At 39.9% G+C, this 14726-nt stretch overlaps 1 protein-coding gene across 4 annotated transcripts in view; it reads right to left on the bottom strand.

The window, feature by feature from the left end:
• Positions 1–14094, bottom strand: part of LOC125769269 (uncharacterized) — an 89766-nt gene extending 75672 nt beyond the window's left edge. Inside the window, exons 1-2 of one of the 4 annotated variants that reach the window (XM_049437920.1) lie at positions 13486–14094; positions 11394–12330 (exon numbers count right to left, since the gene is read on the bottom strand). In XM_049437920.1, the coding sequence (XP_049293877.1) occupies positions 11394–11460 (67 nt within the window). In that variant the 5' untranslated portion in view covers positions 11461–12330; positions 13486–14094. Of the gene's footprint in view, positions 1–11393; positions 12331–13175; positions 13432–13485 lie in introns of those variants that run through there. The other 3 variants (XM_049437922.1, XM_049437921.1, XM_049437923.1) reach the window with 3 other exon arrangements.
• Between the last annotated feature and the right edge of the window lie 632 nt (positions 14095–14726).

The following is a 14726-nucleotide window of genomic DNA, read 5'->3' as shown; positions in this document are numbered from 1 at the left end:
GAAGAGATTTTCTCACAACTCACACCATAAACGCACCACAACAGCAAAAAATGGAAGAAATACTAAAACATTGTGAGTCTTTGTGTGATAGCAAAATTGTCACACTTTTCCAAGTGACACGACCTGGGATGACAATTTCTGTTCCACTCTTGGTGTCATTAGAAGCTTTGTTTAGATGTTTAATAGAACCGAACAGTGTGTATCGAGCAGGTAACAGAGAATAAATAATTTAAAGTAAAAATTGGGAAAACTAACTCTAATGGAGACGCCTGGTGTGTCGTAAATATTAAAATTTTATGTCGCGTAAAATTATGCTGATGGAAGCAAAACTTATTTTAATGGCTTTTAATATTGTACGATTAATTAAATGAAACTTCTATAACACAAATTTTGCTATAAAAAATGAAATAAAAATTATGTATCAAATATTTTAATGTAGGTCTATTTTACATTATGAAAACAGTTTTAACAGTAGTTTTGATCAGGAAATTATTCTTCACGATTTGTATTGATTATACTCTAAATATTACCTTTCGTACTAATACGCAAGATCTCACACTTTTGTCAGTGCTTTCATTTCCATTACGATAATCATCCCCAGCCTCCGATGATGGCGATAAAAGGCGAACTGATGTTCATGATGATGATGATGATGTGCTGATGTGCTGATGAAACATACGTTTCCGAAATCAACCTTCGTGCGGAAAAGAATGCTGTCAGCCAATGTCAGGTAGTTGTCCTTGTGCTTGTGACTAAATGTGTGCGTGTGTGTGTGTGTCTCTGCACTTTGGTACATCAAGAAGATGGAAAATGTGGTTGATTGCTTGTGTTCGACACGAGCGCACATTTTATTCCAATTTTGCTTTCATTTTCCGTTTCCTTGCGCTCCGGTTTTCCCGTATCTCTCCCCGTTGAAGATGAATCATAAATTGAGCGACAGGCAACTTCACTTCCGTTTGTTTTTTTCCACTCTCCTCTTCCTTCTATGTATTTTTGTGTGAAAAAAGGTTCCCTTGCTTCTTCAAACATAACGTCCCGCCTCTAGCTTAATGCATCATTCTATCGTTCACTCTCTAGCGCCGGTTTTTGCACCACTTGAAGAAGGTTATTTGAATAGCAGTCGGGATGCTCCTTGCCTATCCGTAGCTGCGATACCTTTTCCCGGGTGTTACACGACACGGGGCCACAAGGGAAGTTTAAAAGTATCAACTTGATCAATTACTGAACGACGACGAAAAATGAAATGTGCGACGCGACAGAAGACGCCACACGAAAGCCAAACGGAAACCTAATGGTCCTCGTACCGCGCACCCAATTTCGCCCGCGGTGATGCGATCGCGAAGTGGCTTCACCGATGATGTCAGAAAGTTTAACGCAACGCATAAAAAAGCACCGAGCACATCTTGAACAACCATTAAATTATCGGCGTTACAGGCAATTTCTTTCCGAGACCATTTGTTGCACGTTCCGAGACAACCGTGTACCCACGTCAACCACACTCGGAAAGGAACATAAAAGGACCGGGAGAAATCGGTGGCAAACAAGGCAAATTGTTCGCAAGAAATGAAGAAAGCCGGAAGGAAAGTTTTTATTTTCCGAATCGTTGATTGAAATCTGATACGAGCTGATACTGAAATCGGCAACTGCCAAAACTGACAGACAACTGACAGTATGCAATTTCAAACTTCTTGAACTCGTTTTTTTTACAATTATACTAAGCGTGATACTTGTGAGCAGGGCATTATGTTTATGAATTGATGGGGGGGTTTAAAAAAATTGTTATGAAAGCTGTAGTACAACAATCATCAAGTCAGCATATCTGTTCAGTGTTTCTCAATGTTTTAATCTTAGTTTAGAATTACGTGGTTTTGTTAAGATTTAAGAAACGAGTGAACCCAATGTTCGGCGGACTCGTGTAAATAATAAATTACAAATTACAAATCATAAGGTCCGACAATATACTTCATGTAACTAACAGAAAATATTGAACGATGAAGTTACTATCACCCAACTATAAGACTTTTCAGATTCCAGTGGGAAGAATACGTCATTAGAATGACACCGGACGACCCTTACAGTTTGTTTAGGCCTATGGTGGTTGATGAAATTAAAATAGAGTGATTACGACAAATTTTGTCAATATTCGCATTCCGGAAAATTCTCTTCTTCTGCTCCTCAACTTCAATATGTAAAGCAACAAATACGTTGATATGCTTTTAAACTTAACTTGGATATAAAATTTATAAAACCACTCTAGAAAATGATGACTACCACAACTATTCCTCTTTAAACGTTGAAAGGTTCCTATCCAAAGGAAGACATCGTGTCACCTTACCGCGGAAAAATGAAGACATTGCTAACCTTGCTGAGAGAAGTTCCATCAAAACCACGTTGAGAGATGCACTCACGGGCCCAGAAAAAAGGGTCCTTTTTCACATCTTCAAAGATTGAATCTGTTACTTCGTGCAGCGAACATTAGCTAACTGACTTGAAGTACATATTGACCATGGTCGCTCGTCAAACCTCTCCAATCTGGGCGACCATCTGTTCAGCAGTGGCGAATATGTGCAAACGACCCTCCTTAACGTGTGCTTTGCTCGAACGTGACGCCACTCGAACTCCAACTCCAAGACCCTTCACAAGCAATGACGCCATTCTGTCAATGACATTCGATCATCGTCTGCGTGTGTAACGCTAAGAAGCATACTCGACCATCCGTTCGCAAAGAACTCCGTTGCGTTCTCGTTATACAGAAGCTTGTTTTTTTTTCGACAAGCATTTTCGATTGGACTCAGTGTACGCTTCCCCGAAAAGGAAGCAACGCCATCATTACCTCTATCGCGTCCTTTATCGTCCAAAATTCTCGAGATGTTTGAAGCATCCGATCCTACAGTACCACCGCATTTGTAAGATTCCTTTTTTGCTTACGTTTCTTCTCCAACCGCATGGCATCTCCTCTGCCCCTTTCGCTCGGCACACTTCGCTTAAGCACACTTCCAAAAAAACCTTCACTTTAGAGTCCCTTTTCACGAGCACCAGAATACCCTTGCGAAGATTACCAATTTCGATTCCAAATCAGTTCTCGGTAAGTCTATGCCAGAAATCAAGTGCAGAGCACACTTCTTCATCCTTTTAATGTCCCATCTTCCGCACAGCGACTAGTACCGCTTCCGTTGAGCTGTCGGTTTTCTCTTCACTCAGCTGTCATTGCTGACGCGGGACTGACGATAAGATAAGACAGGAACCGTCATTGTTCGTAATCGCCCAAATTGACTTCCTTCGCATGAATTCCAAATCCTTGCCTTCCCCCCCCCCCATCCCCCCACGTTCACAATCGCTCTTCAATTCACCATTCAATGCTGGCGCGAATATGATCGTTGCTTCGTGCTTGCCTCCACCAATCGTTCTGGTGGCGTCTGCTCGGAAGATTATTTTACCATTTTTGTTTACCATCCACCCACCACCACCTTCGTGCCACGACAAAAACGTTGTCCGATTTCCATTGAAGCTGGGGATGGAATTTTGACTTTTACTGTTTTACCAAAAAGCTTACACAACCTCACAATCGAGCAGTACCATCTTTTACTACCGAGCAACATTTCCATTCACCACGGAGCGAATACCATTAGTCGGACAAAGTCTTTACTCTTCAACATGAACAGCAAAAAACAATACAAGGATCAAAATCTGAACTGAAGCAAAATCAAACCAAGCGTCGAAACGAGCGAATTAAAGCAAAAGTTAATCAACGGTGAAATTTCATCGCTCCAGCAACCGACCGACTAGTCAGCTTCAGCCGACACTGTGCCACGTGCTGCCTACCCGGCGTACGGTTCGGGATTACAACCGAATGCCTCCACAACGGTATAAACATTTTAAGAATTTTACTCCACCACGGCCAAATCCGGTCGTGGTCAGAAATGGAAGTGTCGGCAGGGAAAATCGAGGAGAAAAGCTCAGTTTGGCAGCTTTGTGGGATTATGCTAAGAATTTAATTGTTCATCCTAATGCCTGTCAATGCTTGGGCTAACGTTTGCAAAATCAACTCAACTCTTCTCTTTCTCTCTATCTCCCGCTCTTCCTCGCTCGCTCTATTTTTTGTATTCAATTTGCCTTTTTACAGCTAGAGGTACAGCTACAAAAAAAAAGGTTGAAAAAATAAATCCCAATGATAATCTGCCGGGCAGAGTGCTTCAAGATTTGTCGGATTTCATGCTCAAAGTGCTGCGTCCGGTTTTGACCAGTTCGGGCGAGTAACTTTATTTCCTCTTTTTTGCCCCCTCTCTTCTACAGCTCACCAGTGTTTTTCCGAAGTACTCTCCGCAGAGTAAATGCATGTACGAAAGGGAAAAAACTTTGCTCCCCCGAGCTAGCCAGCAAATGTTAATCCAATTAAAGTTACTTAAAAACTTCATGCAAACATAGTGTAAGTGAGCGAAAGGGAGAGAGGTAATACATACAAAATACATTCCATGACAACTTTTCACACCATTCCACTATGGCCATCGAAGTTCGAATCAAACGAATGAATAAAACTAAACTCACAAAAAAGCTCGCAAAGCAAACGTTAACACCCATTCGATGAGGTGAGACATCGGCGATAAAGTACACACAAAGTCCAATGACTTTTGCGCTTAAACTAAAGGTGCTTTAAGCTTAATGTGTGACCAAATGGGATGTACGTCGAGTACGTCGAATCAACTAGATATAAGTTCCGACAGTTTATCGATAAGAGCTGGTAGCAAAGTTTTTTAGTTTTAATCTCTTTAGAGGACATGCTATCACATCAAATCAAACTTCGGCACAACAAAAAAAGGTATTAGTGTTAGATGAATAACTTTCACCGATCTATTCAATCACATTTCTCCCAAACTTTTCCCTCCAGTAATGAAGATTTGAAACTCCTTTTGAATGCTTAAGTAGTGAACACATATTAGCCTTCATCTTCAAACGAACATGCTATGACACAAAGCATTCTCCATCAAAGCATCTGATGGCACTTCAAAAGTTAAGACAAGCAAAAGGGCATCAGGAACTCCATATCAAGCCATTGTCTGACCAACTAACTAACATCAAAATCGTCCATTCTTGCATAAGTAAGCTGTAACCTTTTCTGAACAATGGCAGTAGAAAAGCAGAAAGTGCATACTATCAATAAAGAATGATTATTCCTTCTATTTGTACTTTTAACAGGAATTCTCTTGGGATGCTCTATAAGAAATGCATCGGGCTACTAGTGTGGTTTGGTCGTATTTTTCCTCGAAAAAAATACAGACCTCAAGTACTATACTCCGGAAAATTGTTCTGTTACGATTCAGCTGGTATAAAATTCCATAGCCAGATGTCTTTGTTTCAATTGAATTGATAATTGAATTAGTTGCAATGTCTTTGGGACAAAGCTACTAGAGCGAACTATTCACCAGATTGATGAAATTTCACCATTATTTGGAATTAGATATGTCTGCTCGTACTTAAGCTGTAAACAAACTTGTCTCAATCAATCCATTAAGTTTCCAGTAGTTTTCACTTAACTCTAATCAATACTCGTAGTGATGTACTGATGTACTGATGTGATGAAGTAAGGTTGACTAAGGATTCAAATTAATTTTTAGATAACTCCTCTTTATATTTATCATCCATTCAAATGAATAAACAACGGTATTTTTCCCGAAGCAAATGTCTATTAAAAAAAAGCAAAACCATTCGCACAAATGCAACTAAAGCACACAATACCGCACCAATACCGCACGAACCTTTGAGGCTTTCGGGCATCGAAGCAAACAAATTCTGCAGAAATTGATGCCCACAGAGTAGAAATTTCAGTATTTATTTCGTTTTCTATACTCAAAGAATTATCCTGTGTTGAGTTTAACGTGCGTCATCGGTGCGGCGAATTCAACGATTAACCTTTAGCCTCGAAACTCCCAAACACTGAAAATCATAACATTGCAGCTACATGCAAAGTTGGTTTTCCTTTCCACGAAGTTAAATATCGCTGAAAAAGTTGCAAAGAAGATTCCTCCGTTTATCTCCGAATCTACCAAATTTCCAGAATTGCTACTGAATGATTCAATACGGTACTTTGCATAAAATACCTATGATAAAGTAGTACTTCACTGTTTCTACATTCAAATAAATAATCGATGGAAATCATCACCATGAAATAGGGAATGAAATTAAAATAGCAAAAAATCGTTACCAAAATGCACTTAGAAGAACGAAGCATTTCGATCAAGTTCTTTATTTTCCATTCTCACACTTTCTTCTCACCACCATTTTATGTTTCCCACCGACCCCCAACATATAAAACAAGATGGAGAAAAAAGAATTTCCCTTAGAAAAAAGTTATCTGTTTCGAGAAGGCTATTCCCCACCGTGGCCGGCATACATCAAAGGTTAAGAGCGAACTTTTTCAATCAATTTCTTCACCCTCAAAAACTGCAGTTCTTCCCTGCGCAAAACGAGCGCAACGTTGTTTCGAATGCATTGAATGCGCTTATCAAAAAAACCGCACGGCGCACCAAAACGGTGCTCCGGCAATCGTCTGGAAAATGTGGCCACGAGAGAATTGAAAAATAATAATAACCTTAAAATAGCTACACCTAGCCAGTACCTTCTTTCATCGTATTGCTGCTTGCCTTTTTTGTGTCGAATCGTAGCCCTTAGAAAAATCAAACCCGTTTGTCAATGCACCGCAGTCACAGTGTGATCTGGCAACATTCCGTAAGTAGAATATTCCCCAAAAAAAGCTACTTTAGCAATCGTGACGCCCGTATCAAGACCATTTGCTGGTACGATAAATTTAATTACCGAATGTTAAACTTTGTATGAAGGAATTTAAGTGCACTCTGTCACACATTCTCCGCTCCGTTTCATCTTATCGGATGTATAGATTTTCAAACGGCACGGCATTCCGATTCCAACAAGCAAAAGTCTTGCATTTCGCTAACTTTTCGACTTTCAAAATTGTGTCCTGTTCTGTCGCCAGGAAAAAAGGCATTCCGGTGAAGATTTTCACAATAGACAAGCTAAAACTTTGTCATGGTGAATTCCTTTTGTGAAGGGCTCTCTGGATATCAAACGCTGCCGAAGTTTAACAGAGAACATTGCTTTTCCATCATTCAGATTGTGGAAAATAATCCTTTTTCTTAACTGTTTTTTATCGAAGTTTCAACTAGTCGCTTTTGAAGCTGTCACTTTGTGTGCAATAAATGTATCGCATGAAAACACGTGTCAACGAGTTAAATATTGATATTACGGAGAATGAGTGATATTTATTTATAAAAACCAAATAAATCCAATATGCGATTTGTATGGTATTACATGTCATCAGTTTTAGTTTGAAATTAAGTCAAATTTAGTTGGAATTGGCGATAAAATGAAACCATGCTTTCAATGTTGCCCTGACATAACCATCGTTTATTAAAATCCCGGCACCAATATGTAAATTGTAGTTTGAATTTAGAACATATTTTGCTCACTAACCGAAAGGCTTATCAGTAATAGGCCTTTCCACGAATGGTTCACTTTCCAGTTTTCCGCTACGTGTCCAATCAGTGGGCTAATATAAAGGACATTTTAAATCAATGTTATTGATGTTTTCCGGGAAATAATATAAAATTATTCCAGGAAATAGAAATGAAATTGTTTCTGTTGTTTGTTTTTGAAGTTTGACGTATTACAGTATCCATAAACTGGGAAATATTCCGAGCCCTTGGAGACAATATTTACCTTTCAATTTATTTTTCAACATCAATCCAATACTCATAACATGAGACGAATAGTTAGGAACAATTGTTGTAACCGGTATTTTTTTTTTTTTGATAATTGTTTATGTATGATTTATTTTCCACCTTATTCCACCATACAGCACAACCAGGACGTTAAAATATTTTATACCTTCCTACACATCGCTCAATAAATGGTTCATTGTGAGCGCGTTGAAGAATGCGCAATTCTCCACACTTCCACCAGCTTCTCTTTTTGTGTATGAAGCGAACATAAAGCAACAAAACAAAAAAAAAACAATCATAACACGCATCAAAAGTTTTCCCATTTTCTGTAACGCTCATTAGATCAACACTAACATTGGTGGAAACATTAATTGCTCCCGGACGGGGCAAAGTTAAAATGGAAACGAAAGCAGCAGTAAAGTAACAACAACAGCGAAGCAAAAAAAAGAGACCCAACATTATCCTGCCTGTCACTGCAGCGTCAAACAAGGGTCCACCTCAGAGGAGCCACCTTCTAAATTGCATACCGTGCGCCCAGTCCCCCCTCCGTGCCACGGCTATCCCTTTATCGCCCGCATGCGAAAAGTGAACCGCGACCGCTGCAGAAAAGTGTGGTAAAAATTAACGCAAGCTTCCCCGCGGGATGGAATGAGATTTTTTTTTTGCTGTTTTATGTATATTTTTTGCCTGCCACCAACTGTCAGAATCAGTTCGTGCTACCGGGCTGCTTAACACGGGTCCTGCGGGAGGGAGGGCGAACGTTGGCCGTTGGTGGTGAAGGATGGTGATGAAGTAAAAAGTTCACTTTAATTAATGTTCATCTCGGACACAAATGAAAGCAACGATCATGAAGGTTTGCAAAAGTGAAAAGAATGAGAGCAAAATTACACCGGAAAGCGAGAAACGCTTAGGAAAGCTGTGGTGGGTGGTTGAGTCCGTAGGTTAAATGATGTCGAGTAACCCGAGGATGCATCCTAGTGGTTTGGCCAGGTTTTTTATGATGCATTTTCTTTGACCGGTTTTGAGATCCTTTCATCTGGCAGCATACTTTTCAAATATCTTACACTAACGATTGAAACTTTTTTACTTTAATACATTGAGCGTGAAGGTTAAAAATGTTTCAAATTGACATTAAAAGTCGGAATTAAAAGCTTCAAAGTTAGTTAAATGAAGTAACACCCGTCTTTTGATGCCTCTTTTAAATATTTAGATGTGTTTTTTTAATCGTTTTAAGAGAGAGGTCGACAGAATTGGGATGAGGATCAATGTGGCGAAGAGAAAGTATCTGAGAGCCGGAGGCTCCGACCGTGATAGAGCCCGACTCTCAAAGTATCAGTTGACTTCGAATATCTCGAGGTGGGAGAGGAGTTCTGCTACCTTGGTACGATTGTTACTTCGGACAACAACATGAGCAGCGAATTCCGAAGGCGCATTGTTCAGGGAAATCGTGCCTACTACGGACTCCACAAACTCCTGCGATCCAGAAGGCTCCAGCAACACACGAAATGCACGATATATCGCACACTGATACGTCCGGTACTCCTCTACGGGTACGAGTCCTGGACTATGCTAACGGAGGACGCCAATGCACTTGCTATTTTCGAACTGCGTGTGCTAAGGACTATCTTTGTGTGCGAGTGGGGCGTGTGGAGAAGGAGAATCAACAACGAGCTAGCTGAGCTGCAGACATCCTGACGGTTGTCAATTCCGGAAGGAGCACGTGATGAGGGTGCTGGAATCATGCCCAACCAACCCCAAGGAAGGTGTTCGTCAGCGACACGTTCGGCACGAGACGTAGAGAAGCACAACGGGCTCCTTGGCCGGTTCAGATGAAGTCGAACCTGTCGGAGATCGAATGCTGCCGTGGATGGAGGACTAGACTGAGTTTCCTGGAAACTAATTGGAGACCTTTCCATATCTTCGTGACGTGCTCGACTCTAAGCTAACTGCTCTGAAGAACTGCACAAGTATCTCATTGACTAAGTGTGCAGTTGACTCGAACAACTGACGACCTTGACAGATGGAACAATTGCCAATGTTCTCACTTATTAACTGTCCAGATATTCATGTTTTAGATAATTATTGAAGTCCTAAGTAAGAAAAAGGAATATTTTAAGCTGGACATCCAACCCAATTGTTTGGACAGAAAAAATCACCTTTACCTCCAGTTTTGACTCTCGTTGGAATGGACCAGATTGAAATGATATACTCTGAGAAAAGAGATCCACTTCAACATCCAGAATTGAAACGTGGACTTCAAGATCTCGCTTTACGTATTTCGCTTTATCCAATTTAGGCTAAACATTGGTAGGCTAACCATAATGCCTCTCTCACAGAAGATTTCCACGATATTTTCTTGATCTTGATCATATCGTGTTCAATGTGCGAAACAGATGTAGATCCCTTTGGTGTCAGGTAGAATTTTCCAACCAAACTTGTATTCTATACTATAAAATTCAGCACCTTTTTTCTGTTTTAGCAACATTTTTTGATAACGTAGTATTAAAATGTTTTAAAGAACATCTGGAGCGAAATCTTACCAGTATTTTAATTAGCTTGCATTTGGTTCTAGAACAAAAAAGTAATACTGGAACGTTTGGGAATTTTGGCTTTATTTACTTTTAGTTTTAACGCCCTGAAGCTCAGAAACGAATGGTGCAAACAAAGCAAAACAAAATCTTTTTTTTTTTACTGCTGTAATCTGTAACCTCCACCAAGAAGTATAAATCAGCAAAAAACAAAACACACAGTCCATGAATCAAAAAGCATAACTATGCCCCATGTATAAGGCAATTTACCATTTCCCACATCAAAATCAACCCAAAATTTACATCCAAACTTTAACGCAACTATGTGAAACTTTTCATTTTCTGCACTATTTTCCAGCATCTCTCAAGAGAGTTGAAGCACTTAACGCCCACTTTCCACTCACTTTCATGTCCCATTCTTGCCTGACGGGCTTTTTCCACCACTTTTTACTTAAGTGCAATGTCCAAAAATTGAATTGACTTCTAACTGTCTGGAACAATATCACCGTTTAGAGTGCAGGGCGTATATGGCAGGCATGTGACTCACCCTGCCTCCACTCCTAATGTATTCTTCCCCCCTTTCGTAGTGCAACTAACGATCATACCGTGTCCTTAGTGTTTTTAAAATGAGAAAGAATGGCAAAGTTTTTCTGTGTGTCGTTTTTTTTTTTTGGTTAGTGCAGTCATTGCAGGAAGCGGAACAGAACTTTTAGCTAGCAGCAGCATTCACACACATAAAAAAAGGTTGACGCTTGAAGAAATATTGCATGTCCTTAGGGAATGAATTGGGCGAAAGAGAGAGTGAGTGTGAGAGAGAGAAAAAAATATTCCTAGACATCTCCCACCGGACTAAATTTATGAACCTGACGGCAGTTTGGGGGTCCATAAAACCTTAAACCATTTTTACGCTTCACGTAACCCACCAAACGGGGAGCATTCAACCTCTTAAGAAGCATTTTCACAGAATAGCATTCTAGCTCTAGGTAAGGTACACTACATTAACGTGGCGCAAAAATGTTAAAACACGACGAGAAAAAAATCAGAAAGAACAAAAATTATGCCTTTTTTTGGCTCGCAACATCCTATTAGCAGAAGACTTTTTTTTTCCTTCAATAAAACAAACGATACTTACCAAAGTTTAACGCCAGCAGGATGAGAGCGGTCACGCTTAGCAGGATGGGTATTATCCTTAACGTCATGGTGTTGTTTCGGTTGCTGTCGTCATTAAAAACAAGGGACAATATCTCGTACGTTTGTTTTTGCGCGTTCTTTTTTGTGCGTTTTGCTAGATGTTCCAAGCTAAAAACGATGTCGTTCGTATCAGGTGGAAGATCCGTTCCAAACCCTCATTACCACCACCCAAAATCACACCTGGATGCGCACACTGTTACGCCCGAAAAGCAGGAAGCAAATAATATAAATCAACTCAGCAGCTCATTCCGTACCGAACTCTAGACTAGATGCTGCGTGATCAGCTGATCCGCCTTCTCGCCTCCACTCTTCCGTACTATGGTGATTCGTTCCTTTCTGGGTGGATTTGAACGCGAACGGCAGTGGAGAAAACTCGAATCACTATGCACACAGCTCCCCCTACCACACACGCACACACTCACACATGTATGAATACTAGATGCCAACACAACACACACACATTTCCAAACTACGGAAAGGATGCACCGACACACTTTTCTCCTAGTAACCAGAGCACACTTTCTTTTATTTTATTTTTCTTCTATACTTCTCTCACAACAGACACCTCTCGGGGCAAAAAATGCACCCACCTCTGTTTTCACTGAAGCCCGGAAAAATCCTACTTAGCGAAACTTTTCCCACCTATGATGCATATGTGCACTCTTTCACACGACTCGCCACTTCACCACAATGCCACCGGTACACCACACCAAACTTGGATGCTTTTCGGTTTGCTTGGATAGGCTTGGCACGTTCGCATTGGCTTATTTTTTCTTCTTCTAAAACACACACACACTTTTCTCACACGTACACACACATACAAAGTAAATCACACGTGGATATGTTTATCGAGGAAAATGCATTCGTACATAACGTATCTGTGATATAAGCAGAAGAACGAACAAAGAAAAATAGAAAACAGATAAGCAAAAAGGAAGAAGAAATACAAAATTTGAATCTTTCTTTAGCAGCTTCGGGAAAAGCACGTTCACAGCAAGCAGCAACTTGAAAAATGCATGCCAATTTCGGTTGCTTTGAGCCGGAGAGCACGGCGTAAACCTTCCGACCTGAGGTTTTTCTTTCGTGGAAATTCATTTAATTTACTCTTCTATCTAGAATGCACCCAAAAAACTGGTGCCCGTTGGTAGGAAGGTGCATATATTATTTTAGTGTTTCCTTATCTCGCACACATGCAAGATAAATTCACAATTGCACATGACGGAATGCGGATGTGTGATAATAGTATTTAAAAGTTATGCTGCTGCTGTCTTGCAAATTGATTTAAATTAAAAAAAGTTTTCTTCTTGCTGGAACTCAAAGTCTTGCCTGTCTTTTCGTACATTTAATAGGTACATTTAATAAAAAGAAATGTAAAAACACACACACACACAAAATTAAATCCTCTTTTTAGCTTCTCACAACTGATGTACGAATTACAATCATAATAATGAAAATCGAGTGTCATAAACGCATCGCAGTTTACTTTGATCTACTCGAACGGTTATCCGCAGGCAGCGGATTTTTCCTTTTTGCGAATTCGATTTCACCAACCCACCCGATTTCTTGATTTCACAAAGCTACGCGCACAAAAAAAGGTCATTTGTTGTATGTCCTTCGCTTATAATTTTGATCCCCCTTGTTCGCCACACTCCCGACACCGGTACGTATACCTACGAACGGGAAGCTTAAAGGGAGCGAGAAATGAAGACACGCATACACGAACCTTTACGATTTCAACCTCCCAGCTTTGGCGGATATGGCCTGGAGGACCGTAAGAGGAGGGCGGTAGATTGTTTTGTGTTATTTGTTCACCGTTGGGAGAAAAACTTCCCGCCGATCCCAAACGAACCGGGTAGTATGAAATCCGACAACCGTTGGCTACTCTTGCCGGTGTTTCGGTACTTCGGAAATGTGAACGCGATGTCCTTTCGGTTGATTTTTGGTTGAATTACACACACACAGACACACACGGTCACACACGAAGGATTCACGTGTTCTGGAAAACCTCGGAACGAGAAAAATCAAACACATACTCCACCGTTCAGCCGGATGACACAACTCCACGGGGAACCTTAGATGATGGCTTTAATAACAGCCCGAGGATGATGATGATCTTAACCGCTTCCTTTCTCGTTTTTGTTGCTTCCCACTTTGTACTTTATTAAGTTTTTTCTTTGTCAGCTTTTCTTCGTCCGATTGTATTGTTCACATGCACCACAGGGGAAAACGCAAAAATTACATTATATCCTGACACCGGTCAGTCCGGCCAGGTGTGATGCCTGCTTGCTACCGGATAATCGTTAAACATTTACCACCAACAACAATACAGAAGCTGATTCCGTAACCGACACTGCTCGACTATCAAACGCGTGCCTCTTCTCGTAATGGCTTTCTGGCGGAAACTGTGCGAAACAAACGGTCGCGAAGCTACGACAAGTGAATCTGTTTCTCCTACACAGCTGGCTGCCGTGTGCATGCGCATTGAGCATCTATACACAGTGAGCAGAGCATGAATGATTGCTGGTAAATATTTTTATTCATATCTACAATATTTGTACATTAAAATGCTTTTTATATTTATAGATAAATCTATACTTTTGATTGAAATTAATAATTTTATACCAAAATTGCAAGAAAAATGAAAACACACAAGAAATATACGCATATACACTAGCATTTTTAATAATTTTAAGTATAATAACGTAAAAAAAAATAATAACAATATTTTTCATTCAAATTAGGTAAAAATGTATTAACAATTTGTTAATTTTACCAGCAACATAATTCAACGGCTTTTTTAAACCATTCAACGACTGTTAGCGCTCCTGCGGAGGGTAGCGAAACTATCGCTTAACTCATCTCTCACTGTCCAGCAGATTGTTCTCACGTGTCTAGCACTGTTCTCACTATGGTTAAAAAAACGAGTTTTGAAATTAACGGCTAGCAATACAATATCCTATCTTAATTTTAATAAATTAGCTCGGTTAATCGACTTAAAGATCAATTTAAATATATTTTCTACAATATTTACATTCTTATGAGGGAAAATATTTCTATTTAAAAGATATTTTCCCATTAACTGACAACAAAGACAAATATTACACTCTGTATGGTACAAATTCAATGAAACGTGACTTACAAACCACTCCGATTAATTCCCTTATCAATAAAACAAAAGTCTTGAATGTATGCAATAATGATGCAAATGATACTATTTGCATTAGTCACATCGAGGCACATGTCGAAAAGTCAAGATGTCCCCCACGTGTTATAC

Source organism: Anopheles funestus, chromosome 3RL (assembly GCF_943734845.2).
Source record: "Anopheles funestus chromosome 3RL, idAnoFuneDA-416_04, whole genome shotgun sequence".
Lineage (NCBI taxonomy): Eukaryota > Metazoa > Arthropoda > Insecta > Diptera > Culicidae > Anopheles > Anopheles funestus.
The sequence above is the reverse complement of the archived record's forward strand: the minus strand, read 5'-3'. Positions and strand labels throughout refer to the sequence as shown.